This window comes from Sprattus sprattus, assembly GCF_963457725.1.
Source record: "Sprattus sprattus genome assembly, chromosome: 14".
NCBI classification, from domain to species: Eukaryota; Metazoa; Chordata; class Actinopteri; order Clupeiformes; family Clupeidae; genus Sprattus; species Sprattus sprattus.
Window position 1 is genome coordinate 24603146 of NC_137912.1, and position 14807 is coordinate 24617952.

The 14807-nt window shown below is 43.3% G+C and overlaps 1 protein-coding gene across 1 annotated transcript; it reads left to right on the top strand.

Annotated features, from left to right (window-relative positions):
* Positions 1-1236: 1236 nt before the first annotated feature.
* On the top strand, positions 1237-7619 carry sncgb (synuclein, gamma b (breast cancer-specific protein 1); the record flags this gene model as incomplete). The annotated part of the gene is made up of 6 exons (XM_080851734.1): positions 1237-1357; positions 4573-4614; positions 4751-4860; positions 5174-5191; positions 7390-7434; positions 7611-7619. 6 exons carry the CDS (start codon positions 1237-1239, stop codon positions 7617-7619), a joined length of 345 nt encoding a protein of 114 aa, XP_080707860.1.
* Between the last annotated feature and the right edge of the window lie 7188 nt (positions 7620-14807).

The following is a 14807-nucleotide window of genomic DNA, read 5'->3' on the forward strand; positions in this document are numbered from 1 at the left end:
TTAGCTGCTAGATATTTAGCTTTTTAGTAGCTATTGGTCCTCTCACAGTCATGTGAGTGTGCACCATATGCTTCTAGTGCTCCCACTCCCATCTCTGCAGTTTAGGGTGTCTCACTGTCGTCGTCATGACAAGCAACCAATCAGCAGCTGACAAGAATGGGGGAGTTAGAGCGTTTCAGCCCATGGCTGCACTGATAGTTCTTCAGGCTGCTTAGTATTCCTTTTTTCCTCTTGCAGAGGAGGGTCTTCATGTGTACCTTAGCGATGGAGGGGGGAGTGATTCAGCTTTTTTCCTATTATTTATTTATATACCTCCCCACTCCACAAAAATGAACGACCCCTTTTATCTCAAGCTATTTTTGGGTTTGTGTGTATATTCTGCATAGATTAGTAGTATGACACCAGAGTGCTTTCTTAGTGGAAAGATGGACATATTCAATTGAATTTGTGCACTCTTTGTTTATCCACAGTAATGATGGATGTCATAATGAATGACGTTTTACTATGCCAGTTCAGCCAACAGAGGAAAGATTGTGCAAAGCCCTTTGGATTTAATGTGTCATCAGCCAGTTTTATGTTGCAGAGGGAATGAGCACGTTTTATGAGTGTGTGCGTGTGTGCTGAGTGTGTGCTGAGTGTGTGTGTGTGTGTGTGTGTGTGTGTGTGTGTGTGTGTGTGTGTGTGTGTGTGTGTGTGTGTGTGTGTGTGTGTGTGTGTGTAAGTGAAGGGGGGTTGGTAGCCTGAGCACGACTTAAATGTGCTGCAGCATCCAGCAGGTTCTGTCTCTACATCCCGTAGTCCTGCGCGCAGCTCGTCTCGCTCACTCGCTTGTTCTCTCCTCTCTCACTCACTCTCTCTTGCTCTCCCTCTCTCTCTCCCTCACTCTCCCTCACTCTCCCTCTCCTCTAACCCTCTCTCTTCACCGCTTGTGCTCTCAAAAGGTGTCCCAGTCCATCCGGTTGAGCTCAGACCCGCTGCTTAATCCTCTCGTGCGCTCGCTTGCTCGCTCGCTCTCTCTCTCGCTCTCTCCCTCTCTCCCTCACTCTCCCTCGTGCGCGTCTCCATCTATCCTACACACCCACGCACACACACATACACACACATAGAAAGAAACAGCTTGGGCACCGACACATACACACGCACGCACATACACACACATCTTACACACAAACGGAAGAGCAGAGCAGGCCTTTCATCCAGCAGGTCCTAGGAACACCTCACACCAGCAAGTCCAGCATGGATGTCTTTATGAAGGGTTTCTCCATGGCCAAGGAAGGAGTGGTGGCCGCGGCGGAAAAGACCAAGGCAGGAGTGGAGGGGGCAGCCGCTAAAACCAAGGAGGGCGCCATGTATTTAGGTAAGTGCTAATAGCAGCACGCTCTCAGGAGGAAGAGGATGCTGCACCTTATTTTCTGCCGGTGAAAAGCAGGTTCCAGGATAGGGGGTGAGATGAGGGAGAGAATGAAAAATGAGCCTGTATAGAGCAAGTGACAGTAGAGATCATGGTTTCATTCAGAGCTAAGGAATAAGAAGGGAGGGGAGAGGGGGGGATCACCTCTCCTAAATTAGATCCTGTGGGACTTGTGGTCTGGGACAGTTGCTGAGGAGACAGTGTGTATTTTTAATGTACAGGTACAGAGAGGTGCAGGAGATGCTGTATATGAAATAGGAACACTGCAGACCTAATGCAGAGGCGTGGTGCTGGAGGGAGAGAAATCGTGTCAGAGAAACAGAATGGAGAGGGGAGAGAGGGGAGAGTGGTTTGATTTTCACAGGGCAAGCTGGGTTGTTGGCCTCAGCACGCATAGTACGATGGAGATTGGCGTATTTTCTTTGCAGGAAAATAACGTGTGCATATCTGATCTGTTATCTGATCAGTCAGCTTATTTATTTGATTTGAACAAAATGGTTCTTTCTTCTGCGTGCTAGAATGCGTGAGGCATCAGTGAGATGGGAGGGTACTGTGTTAGTTGTGTTTGCACTCACAAAAAAGGACCAATTATGAATTATGAATAGGTATAATTGTGTCGGATATTATCACTATTTATTGGCCCTCAGTTCCATATAATATCAATGGGTGTGTGTGTGTGTGTGTGTGTGTGTGTGTGTTTGACGGAGGATCAGCTGAGCACTGCAGCAATCAGCCCCACCCCCATCACTCTCTCTGCTCCCCACCCCTCCTGTGGGTGTGTGTGTGTGTGTGTCTCTCTCTCTGTGTGTGTGTGTGTGTGTGTGTGTGTGTGTGTGTGTGTGTGTGTGTGTGTGTGTGTGTGTGTGTGTGTGTGTGTGTGCGTGTGTGTGTGTGTGTGTGTGTGTGTGTGTTTGTGTGCGTGTGTTGCGGCAGGATTTTCTTGCTTATGCTAGAGTACTTTGACGACTAACACTACTCCCACATACTCTAACATCACGGTGGCATAAAATATAATGCCAGAGAGAAAAGGAGAGAGATGGGGAACACAAAGTACAATATTAAGTGTTATGTCATAGGAGAGTAGAGCAGTCCTCTGTCCCTGGCTTGCACACACGCGTAGCACAGAGAACAGATGGGGGGAGGGAGAGAGTTATTCAGGAGGACCGAAAAACAGGAGCATGGAAGATTAATGCCTGAAAACTGCAAATGCAGCGCTCGGGCATCCAATGCTTATCAATACACCTGATCAAATATCAAGTCCGTATGTCTGGTACCGTAGTGATTGAGACTGCTTGACCTCACTTGATCAAACTGGAGACCTTCATCATTTTATGATCCTGGCTGTAGGATTGAAGTTAGCACGATGTAATCCTATTGAAATAATACAATCAAGGGAAATTTGTGTCCCCTATTTACACACGTACCATGCTCCGCTGAGAGGCTTTTATCTTCCAGGACGTTTGTGTTGTCTTCAAGGTCATACATTAAAAATTCTAAATCCTCCATATTTTGTGTTGCAAATATGGGTGTTGAATATGTGTGCATTGTCATCCATTTTCTTTTAAAACAAATATCTGTCCTCTTATATTTATTGTATTTTTATATCGCTATCTTGTTTCTTTATAACCAATCTAAATATATTCTGTGATTTGATCAGGTTTTCTAGAGACAAAATCATCCCCGCTTGAGCAAACATCCATTAGTGGAATTGATCTGCATCTCTCCCCCTTCCAGCCCTGCACCCACAGCCTTCATATGGAAACTGATAGAACCTAGTTAAAGAGGCAGTGTTACACAGTGCGTTATGAAATCATTCTAGTGTAATTTATTGTACACATTGTACCTTGCCAGCTGTTAGCAGTGGGGTTTGCTTGCAGCTGTGCAGGGCTGTGTTTGAAATCAGTCTGTAATCCCAGGATGAGACGCAGGGCTGCAGCTGTTGTTCACGCATGGCGTGAGACACGGGGACTGCAGCAGAGGGAGGGAGAGAAAGATGGAGGGAGAGAGAGAGAGAGGGAGGGAGGGAGAGAGAGATGGAGGGAGAGAGAGAGGGAGAGGGAGATGGAGGCAGGCAGGCAGGCAGGCAGAGGGGGGAGGGGTGTCTGAGGTGACGTGTGACGTGGGACTCTTCTGTGGAGCGCAGGCAAGGCAGACAGCAGCGCAGACAGCAGCGTCACGTGGCTGCTGCTGCTACGCACAGGGGTGTGTGGTGAGAGGAAGATGGGATGGTGACCAAGGAGATAGAGGGAGGGAGGGAGGGAGGAACAGAGAAGCAAAGATGGAGAAAGCAGGACCCAGAGAGGAGCACAGAGACAGACAATCTTACCCCCGCAGCCAGCCCCTCTTACACCCAACAGACAGTGGGGAGGAGAAATCACATTGTCAGGATGTGGGGCAAAAGACATTTTCTGAAAAGATTTTAGATGTCTCTGACACAGACATCCTGAAGCCATTCACAGTTTCAGCTGGCTCTGAGATAAAAGCTTGTGTCGTATCGTCCAGTTTTCAGCAGGATGTGCCCTGGTAGTATCCCTTTTTGGGGTAAATCTCTGTTAGTCTCTCTCTCTCTCTGTTTCTCTCGCTTTCTGTTTGTTCTCCTACTGATGCTCTCTCTCTCCGTCTCTCTCTTCCCCTCTCTCTCTCTTGCTCTCTCATCCACACTCTCTTTCCCTTCCTCTTGGTGCTCCCTCTCCAGTGTGTTATATAACTCCCATTTAATCAGCAGGGCAGCTGCTAAACACGTACGGGATGCTGATAGTTCTAGCCGAGGTCAGTGGCGTAATTCAGAGCTTCCAGCAGGCTTGGATGCTCCTGCGTTTAAAAGGGTTTAACGTCATAGATACATGTCCAGGCAGGGAGTCACCGTTCAATAAAAGTAGAGACTATGTCACGATGCAGTGTTTATGGAGCGTAACTGTACTGCAGTCATCTTGCCTACAGTAAGCATCCCAAAACTAGAATGCTGCATAAAATGGCTGCCGGGAACCCCTATGTTTTTGACCTTATTAGAGTGTGCACTGAGCAGTGTCCTTCACAGAGGGGGATCCAGAGCTGCCCACTTGAGTCCACCACAGAATCATAATGAAACAATGAAAAAGAAATAAACGACACAACCCTATAACAAAACCTCTTACAGTCTTTGTCTGTGTTCTTGTTCACAGGTGAAAAGACAAAAGCGGGGGTAGAAGCCAGCGTAAATAAAGGTACTGAATCACTTTAAATGACGTATAAATACATGTATGGAGAATGGACATCTGGAAGCTTCTCAATGAGTAGTCCTGTTTATGCTACTGTGAACACAAGATTCAGTCTGTTCCTCTCCCTAACGTTTGCTTCCAGTGTCCAACAGGACCACTGACCAGGCCGGCATCGTCGACCCTACATTGGCTGGTGCTAACGACCTCTCCCAGCAGGCAGGGCAGGAGAATGTGGGAGCTGGCTCCAACCCAGTGAGTGCCTCTCAATGCTCTAGTTATGGCTCGGTATCACAGTTCAATTCTATATGGCTGGTATCACAGTTCAATTCTATATGGCTGGTATCACAGTTCAATTCTATATGGCTGGTATCACAGTTCAATTCTACATGGCTGGTATCACATTCGACTTTTATTTGTCAAATAATTTTATTTGTATGAAATGTGGCCTGTCATGGTGAAAACTGTAATAGAATTTAAAGAAGGTCCTGCAACTATCTGATTGTCTTGTCTAATGTTGTTAACCTAACCTCTGTTCTGTTTCTCGCCACTCCACCGGCTCTATCAGGATGAGATTGCATATGAGGTGCTTGATGGGGGGGCGGGGACATTCATTAATGAATGCATAGCATGTCATATGAAGCTTAAAATGGCCTGGGCTTTGAGCAAAACCAGCATCAGACCCATGCATCTGTGTTCATCTGTGGGTTTGGGTGTCCTCTTCAGTCTTCTCAGGGAGATTACCGGTAGTATTTTTGACCAGTGCTGAGATGCACACCCATGACGATGGTGTTTGTAAAAACTATGAGCACATTCGGGGGTCATGAAAGGAAGAGGGTAGAGAAGGAGGAGCTCATCACTGTGACAGCAGATTATATGTATGAGAGCAGTGTGGAGCATCAACGCCTTGTGACTTCACAAATACCGTTTTTCAGTTCATTTTGGAATACTAACATTCATTCATTAAATTGCATAGTATGTATTAGGTCACATAACTACTTAAATGGAATAATGCAGATCTCAGTGGTCTTGTATAAATCTCATCAGGTGAATTTTGTATGTATAGTTCCAAGCTTGCTAGCCCAGACTAAAACTCTCACCAGTGTTGCTCTGGTGATGGGCAGACCGAGTGAAAACTCAAGCTCTAACCAGTGTTGCTCTGGTTAGCGGCAGACCGAGTGAAAACTCAAGCTCTAACCAGTGTTGCTCTGGTTAGCGGCAGACCGATTGAAATGTCAAGATCTGTGGTTAAACCAGTCCAAACCAAGTCACTAGCTACTTATTTGGCAGCCTATTGTAAACATGTGGTTTCTGACAAGTAGTACACCCTATGGGGAATGCCACATTGTGTACTGCCCCACTCCACCAATACATGAAACACATAGCATGGAACACACTCTTTGTATCAACATCAGGATATATATATTTGCTACCATACCTATGAGGTGTTATATGGTGCATTGTAGACCTAAATGGAATAGGACATTACTTCGGCATTTTTAAAATGTATACTTACTCCATAGTTATATTTTAAATGTGTGAGGATATGCAGCTATACAGTTGATTCATCTATCCTGGCAATTTAATTAAGACCAGAATGTCAGTATCAGCCATATTCGGCAAACAATATGTTTATATAAAGTTCAGTGTGGGATGGCTGCAATTCATTGCAATAATTGCCATATCTTCCTGTTAGCACACAGAATTAGCTAGATAGTGAGAAAAATATAAATATCAAAGCAAACATCAACATTTCCAATCCCTGTACTTTCAATCCCCCTTTCAAACCCATGAAACCACAACGCTCTTGACATTTTCAGCCTGTCTGATATAACCTTTTCTTGGGGCAGGCTTGTGCTCTGAACCAGGTTGTCAACATCAGTGTAACATGCTTAACAGGGAGAATGTGGGAATGTGTGTATGTATGCTTCTGTATGCATTTGACCTGGGGGATGGCTTTATTCCCTGACAATGTTACACTCCTTCATGATGCACGCACTGCCATTGAGACTGCCTAACAAACAGAACTGAGGCGGAGTTCTTGACTTGTTGACAGATCTGCTGAGGTGGCAGCCATTGTTAATGGCAAGCCACTCAGGCAACTGTGTTGACATATTTTCCATTCACATTCTCTCTGGATGTGGTGACGTCGTACTCATTTCATCCAGCTCAAAACAAAATCCTTGAATGAAGTGATAGAGTCAGCCTGGGTAGAGAAATATCATTAAAATGAGAGGGTCACCCTGAGTATAGGAATATCAGTGAAATGAGAGTAAGTGATAGATTCAGTCTGAGGTGAGGAATGTCAGTGAAATGAGAGTAAGGAGTCAAGCAGTCCAAAAGAGAATGTGAAGAGTGTGAATCCTCCATCCTAGCCCCCCACCATGAGTCAGCACAGGGCAGCAGCAGCAGCCTGCTCCGCCTGCACTGCAGAGAGCCTCACCACGGCTGATCGTACAGCCTAGCAGCAGCGGGAGAGAGGGGCTGATCCATCATCACTACCGCAGGGTGGACACGACCGCTCCACTCAGCCAGCCCCCCAGCAGCATCAGCAGGCACGCTGCTGCACTCCCCCCACTCAACCACAGGAGTGTTCAGCGCCAGTTCATGACCACTAACACCAATGGCTGCTTCTCTGCATGCGTGGATGAAACTAAAAAAACCTGCTGCCTGGAGCCTGAAGGAATGACATCCTTTGGCATAATGAAAAAAGAATGTGTGCCTGATCTCAGACTACCGGTGCTCTAGCTCCCCCTAGTGCTCACTTTGTGTCCTTGTCCACAGGCTGAATATCAGGGAGGCATGGAACAGGGAGGAGATGGAGGAGAGGTGAGTGGCATACAACCCCATCTCGCTTACTGACTACGCATTCTATACATACAAGGCTACAAGTCAAGTCAAATACGAGCATTTAGATGAATAACCAGGTATCTGAGGCTCTAAAGATGTCCAGGTCCTGGTGGTATTGCTTGTGTGCTGACAGTGGCGTCTCTTGTGTCCTGCAGGGTTACTAAGCTGAAGGTGGGCCCCCAACACGTCCTGCTCTACCGTTCACCACCACACAGAGCCCCGTTGGCCTCTGCTGCTCCTACACTCCAGATGTTCTTTATGATATTTTTTGTGACTGTATGGATACCAAACTTGGAAAAAGACTCTCCCAGAACCCTCTTTCCCATAATGCCCCCCCTATTCTGCTCGGTGTAGGTCTATACTCATGCCCCCCCACCCCCACCCCCCAACCTGCTTCTCCAGTGTTGTTGTTGTCATGCTACTTCCCACCCTAGTGTTACTGTTACCTCCACTGCCCACTATGTGACTCATTAAAGAAACACACACTTTCATCAGCACACACACACACACACACATACACACGCAACACACACACGCACGCACACACACACACATGGACATGCACACGCAGGCACACACGCACAAATGCATACACACAGTCTTCAGACAGGGGAGCAAAAAGGGAGTTTGAAGAATACATAAAGGGATTATTAGTTTAAGGCTATTGCGGATTATGTGGGATTGCAAAGGGTTGTGACTGGATATGACGGGCCAGAAACAGCTATGGAAGTGAACTGTGCTATGCACAGATTGGGGGAGAGGTGGCATGGTCTGAGCTGTTTAAAATGTGAAGTTGCTAGTGGTATAAAACGTGGGAAAGCAATATGTATTTTCTTCCACTCCATTTGGGCATGTAGCAATATACTGTATTATATTTCTTTGCTAAAATGGGGACATCAAGTTATATAGTCTGCAGTTTTTGTCTTTACAAAAGTGCAATGTGTTCTGCAGTCCAGTGAGGTGTGTATGAAATTCACTCAGAAATACAGTACAATTCTCTGCCTTGTGTTCCATGTAAGAGTTTGTGTCAATGCTTGTGGATTGCAGTAATGTTGGTAGTGATATGGTTTGGCAGTGCATATTTAAAAAAAAAAAAGGAAATTATTTAATATGTCAAATTATTTTTGAATGTAAGAACAGATATAACCTAGAATACAAAGTATGCATTAAACTATTTTTGTTCATTTAACAAAGATAGATGTGCATTTTCTTGGTTGGCTTGTCTTTGTAAATCTGTGATTACGTAAAGAGTTATATATATATATATATGTGTATAGGAGTGTTCATAGCTAGAGAGCCATCCATTTTATGTTTCTATCTGTTCTTGATAAAGGCATTCCAGCTGGTGAGAGAGGAGGTTGTATAGTCACAATGTAGAGTGCGAAAAGGACGATGAACAAGCGAGAGCTAAACACCTCACCTCATTTTTATGTCCTGATTTAATTGGAACGCATGTTTGTGCAGTTGGTGTGCCACCTTTTCAGTGCCGCAGTGTAAAGCAATAGAGCAGTCATAATATCTGACTGCCTCTTTAGGTTTGTTCTTCAGTGATTGTGTCGGTTTATTAGCAATGTTGTTGTATCAAGCAAATGCTGAAGATGTTCATGAGATTTTAAGCTAATTTACAGAGGACTATCTGTCTCAATTATTTTATCTGTCCCTCTTCCCCACACTCAGTTGGAAACCCAAATTCCTGACACCCGATCTATCTGTCAAAAGTGTGTGCTACCCTCTGGCGAATGCTTGTGTCTGCTTTAGATAACTATGACAGATCTTTTGAACAATGCAGTTGAGTTCTTTCTTTGAAGCCATTGGAAAACTGAAGACTGCATGTTGCCTTATCAGCACTTAGATATCCACACACACACTATCACTCTTTCACACACAGACACACACGCTAACACACACACACACACACACACACACACACACACACACACACACACACACACACACACACACACACACACCCTAGCACACACACACACTAGCAGACACACACACACACACACACACACATTCACACAGACACACACACACACATGCACATACTGGGAGGTACATTCACACACCTGAACAGACCTCAACCCCACCACATACATAATTACACACTCACACACACACACACACACACACACACACACACACCAACTCTCTCTCTCTCTCTCACACACACACACACACACACACACACACACACACACACAGTCACACACTCAAACACACACCCTACATTTAAGTTGGCATCAAAGCAGACAAGCTGATTTTATAAACAGTAAAGTGAAATAAAGAGTTTTGTTGAAATGTAAACCAGATGGTCATTTCTAAGATGTTTTGTGCTGTTCGTTTGTTGTGCTTATTTGTTGTTTTATTCATTGCACACTTCAGTGACCCAAGGTTATGAAGACAATAATGGGCAGGGAATCCACTTATGTGAAGGTAAACCACATGCAGGGTCCATGTGCACTGGATTGGACCATAAAGTACCTAAGAGAAGCTATCATTTAAGATTAATTTGATTCTAGAATCTGCTCTGAATCCACTCTTTGAAAGCAACTCACTTTAGGTCCCCCAGCACAGTAACAGATTATATCTATCACATAACAGTCCTTAGGGGACGGGGACGATGGTACAGATTCAGAAGATTAGTAAGGTCACAGGTTCAGACAATTATAAGGAGGATGACAACTACAAGATAGGACTATGCATCAGGCATAATCATCTGATTCCAAATATTGCAGATTTCCCTGAAGATTACCCAGTGTGATCTGGCAAGTCATGAATTATATTCAAATCATTTACACACATTGTAGGATGATTGTGGGTTACATTTGAACTTAATAATGCCCTGTAAACCGTCTACTGTAGCTAATTGCATGGTTGAAAGAGTTGCTGTCACATGGTTGAAGAGGCACTGTCACACACTGTGTCATCATAACACAACCAGTTTCTCTGGGTATTTAGTAAGGTGAAACTCTGAGAGCACTCAATAATATGTCACAAGAGGTCAATAATATGTTCAAACAAGAAGCAATCAGATGAACATACAAAGTGAACATAAAATACTTAAACGATGTCCAATAACTGTTTGCGACAGCTTACCTTAGGGAAGTTTTGTTTAGGCATGCTATGGAATGTGGCATGTGGAGTGTGTCGTTCAGGGCTCCACAACGTGTTCTGCCTCTATTAAATGTGAAAAGGGAAGGTGGTGATTAGCACACTGGCAACAGACCCGCATCCAGGGAACGTAGCCAATGCATATAGTACAGAATACATTCATACACACGACCTTATTGTATCATGAATGCGTGCCAGTGTTCAATCCCTCAAAGAATATGCATAATAAAGCGGTATATTCCTCTCAAAGACCACTGTGATGTACTATGCAAATGCAGCATGTTGAAATTGGGCAAAGCACAAAGTTCTTCTTTTTCTTTTCTCATCAAAAGCCCAAGGTAACTGAGTAACACAAATAAGTTGCTTAGTGTTAATTTCTGCATTGAGCTGCAGTCATGTTTTGCACAAGCTATAGCTAACATTCTTAGAAATATTTGAAACCATTAACCTGCCAAATTGCCAAATCATCTGGACTGTTACACTGTGTTACTGATAAGATCTACAAATCCATACATGCATGGTGAATATTTGGATTTTGAATTCAATTCGAGTGGTTATTAAGTATTAAAAGTAATAAGCGTTGTAAAAGAATGCATCATCTCCTCAAACAGCATTATGAAACCAGACAATGAAGGGTGTGGATTTGACTGTCTGCCATGTGAAAGTTAGGATTTGCCTGTGGCATGTCAGCGAAATAAATCCATGCTCTGTAAGCAGCAAGACAAATAGTTTTTTGTCTGACTGTTAAACTGCAGTATCCACTACTAAATATTTGAACTGTGATCTGAGTTGTTTCCTTGCAATTAGGATGTAAACATAAACCCACTGTATTGCCCAATCATTGCAGTGAATTCTTGACCTGTAGGAGAACTTTACCTGCTACAAACAACAAATAAGCTGTAACCTAATTTCGTACACTCCCCTAATGATGTTAGTTGATCAGAGTTACTACACGGTCAATAACACGTCAGGTGGATTTGTGCTTGTTTAAAGTAAATCATTTATTCTAAGAACTAAAATAACTGATGTCGTGAGGAAAGACTAACATTAAAAAACCCAATTAAAATACCTCAGAACTTCAGTAAGAAGCCTTCTTTTATTGCAGACATCAAGCTCACAGGATACACACATGATTTCCTCTGCCAGTGTTAGCCTTAACTGTCTACATGCTGTGGACTAAACAGCCCCTAGAACAGGAAGATACAAATGTAGCCAAGGAAAGGATGATAATTATTGTGACTTTCCATGAAATTCCGGACCTTCTACTGTCATATTCCCCCACTCAGCTTTGTGTCTGTAGTTTATTTAATTTACTAGCAATGGACACAAAAATGGACACGTTTTGAACTTTGTCATTGGACAATGGAATTTATTCCAAAGATTGTATATGGCATCTACTCCTTTCCATGTACTGTATATGTAGCAATCTGAGTTCTGAGCATGTCAACACAATGCACTGTTATTTATTAAGACAGACATGTCAACAAACAAGATGCATGTACCCTATTAAGATGGGTAGAGTGTTTCCAATAATAAGAGATAGTTAGAGTCTTATATCCAATGAAAAATAACTACTCCTGAAGCAATGGCAGGTAATATGACAAAATATATTTTTGAATCAGTTCCCAGGTCCCAAAAAAGACTGTTTTCATATCAAACAACATTATACTGAAAAAGGAAAAGTCATCCAAACATTTTTTTCCCAAAACCCAAAGCCTTGTCAGCTGCACCGTCTGCGACTGCACCGATCTTCCCAGCTGCATCTCCAACGACTCCTGCAGGAAACGTTTGATGAGTGAAGACCATATGCAATTATGGGGTAGCAACAGTTATACATTACCCCTAGCATGGCTTGTGTTGATATCACTGGTCTGTTAATCGTATAAGCCATAGTCTCTGTGCTCAAGACAGTTTGCATCCCCATGACAAAAACAAGTGCACAGAAGAAAAAAAAGCTACAAAGCCTTGTTGATAGTCTACATTATTGAATAGTTTCTTGCAGTTCATTGGCAGGGGAATACTAATGATTTCTTTGTTTGAGTCACAATAGTCTAACTCACTCTAAATGACTACATTGAATAAATAGATGATTGAATGAGTGGGAGTGGATCTCAGCTGATATTTGTTGAAGTTACGGGAGCATCCGAGCACGGATTACCTGACTCACAAACAGCTTTTCCCCCTAGGCCGTAAGGCTTCTGAATAAGCAACATTGACAAACTGAACAGTCACCATCACCATGTACATTCTGCTCCCCCACTAATACAACTTCACTCACTAGATACAGTGTATATATGAAGCGCCTAGAGGCAATTGTATTGTAATGGCGCTATATAAATAAAATTGAATTGAATTGAATTGAATTGAATTGAATTAAATATGCACATATTTTTTTATTTAATCTAATATTCCTCACTCCTTCACCCTGTAAACTGCTGTCAGCCCTTCTTTTAATTTAAATTGTTGTTACTTGTTGTATGTCATATGTTATAATGATATATGTTATTTTTGTAACATGTTATTTTTTTTTCATCTTGTATGCCGTCTACTGCATAGATGTTGCCTGCCAAGTCATACGAATTTTGCTGCGCTGAAGCTATTTGGTGCATGTGACAATAAGCACTTTGACTTGACTTGGCTTGAGGATATGACTCACCCTTTGCTTTCACCTCCAGGTCTGCTTCATCGAGCACTTCATCAACTTTCCCCTTTACAGCATCAGCTGGGAAAAGACAACATTATGTTATGATGCTCCCAAAAGTTATATAAATTGCAGGCATCAATTTTAGAGACTTACCTGCTTTGTTAACGAGCGTCTTCCCATCGGTAGCTTTCTTTTTCATGAAGTCCATGTTCTTGGGCACGTTTGGTCTCGCTAATGCACACAAGACTGTGAAGAATGCCTGCACTCATATAGGGTTGGGAGGATGCACCCACCCATTCACTCACACAATCCAACACCACCACACCCACACTCCATCCCTGTACACACCCACTGGCATACCCTCCAGCCCAATGAAACAAAACTCTCCAGACCACGTCACCAAGACTATACTGATGCCCTTCCATCAGCATCGCATAATCTTGCTCATTTTTCTAATGACTCATACAGTTCTGAATTCTACTTCTTCTCCTCAATGGGATGATCCTCTATTCTAATCCTGTATTGATAATCCATTACGTTGATCGTTTAGAATTAAAGATAGCCAAAAGAATACAAAGTATAAAGTAAGTAGACTTGGCACAAAGGTGGCACAAAGACCTGTTTGGAATAACTAGCAAAAGCATAAACACACTTCTGTGGTGCTCTGTGGTGCTTGCCATGCTCAAAAGCCTCTCGTGGGCAGTACAGCTGCAGCTGGTCTCTGTAGGGTTTTCAGTGAGACTTTGTGAGTGAGTAGCCATCTGTGGCTTATGCTCCGTCAGAGAAGCAGTCAGCCCAGTGCATGCAGTGCCAGTGACAATGTCCATGTTTATGTCAGGGAATGTCTTGTACGTTATAACACACACACACACACACACACACACACACACACACACACACACACACACACACACACACACACACACACACACACACACACACACACACACACACACACACACAGAAACACACGTGCCAAGTGCCACATGCATGATAAACACACATACTGTGACATATGATTTGACACCCAAAGGAAATAAAACAAGGTCAAACACACACTGAAGTGATTGACAGAGGACATAATTTGAGCAATATCTTCTTCAGTAATGAATAAATACTTAATACTCATAGAACTGTCCTCAACCTATTTTTAACCTGGTAGAAATGCAATGAATGACATTGCTTTCCTATTGGTTTCATAACTATACGCAGCCTTGTATATTAGTTTTGCCTAAGAGAATCGCATGACCTAGATTCATTCACTCATAATTAAATTGGGAAGGAGTCGAAACACAGCACCTGCACAAACTGTTGGAGCCCAGAGCAAGAGTTCAGGTTTTACCGTTAGGAAATCTTTGCCATGGGCCGCCCTTAAGGCAGAAAGAATCTTGGAGTCTTCCAAGGACCAACCCAAGTAATTTACAATTTTTTCAAATCATTTTCACACTTGGTTCAATACCGTGTACACTTTCTCAGACACTTAACACATCCAACATATCAGTAGACTATGTGAACTAAACTCTGGCTACTTTTCCATTGCTTAGATACAAAATGCAGTCAAGGACAACTTCTTCGGAAATTCAAGGCAGTC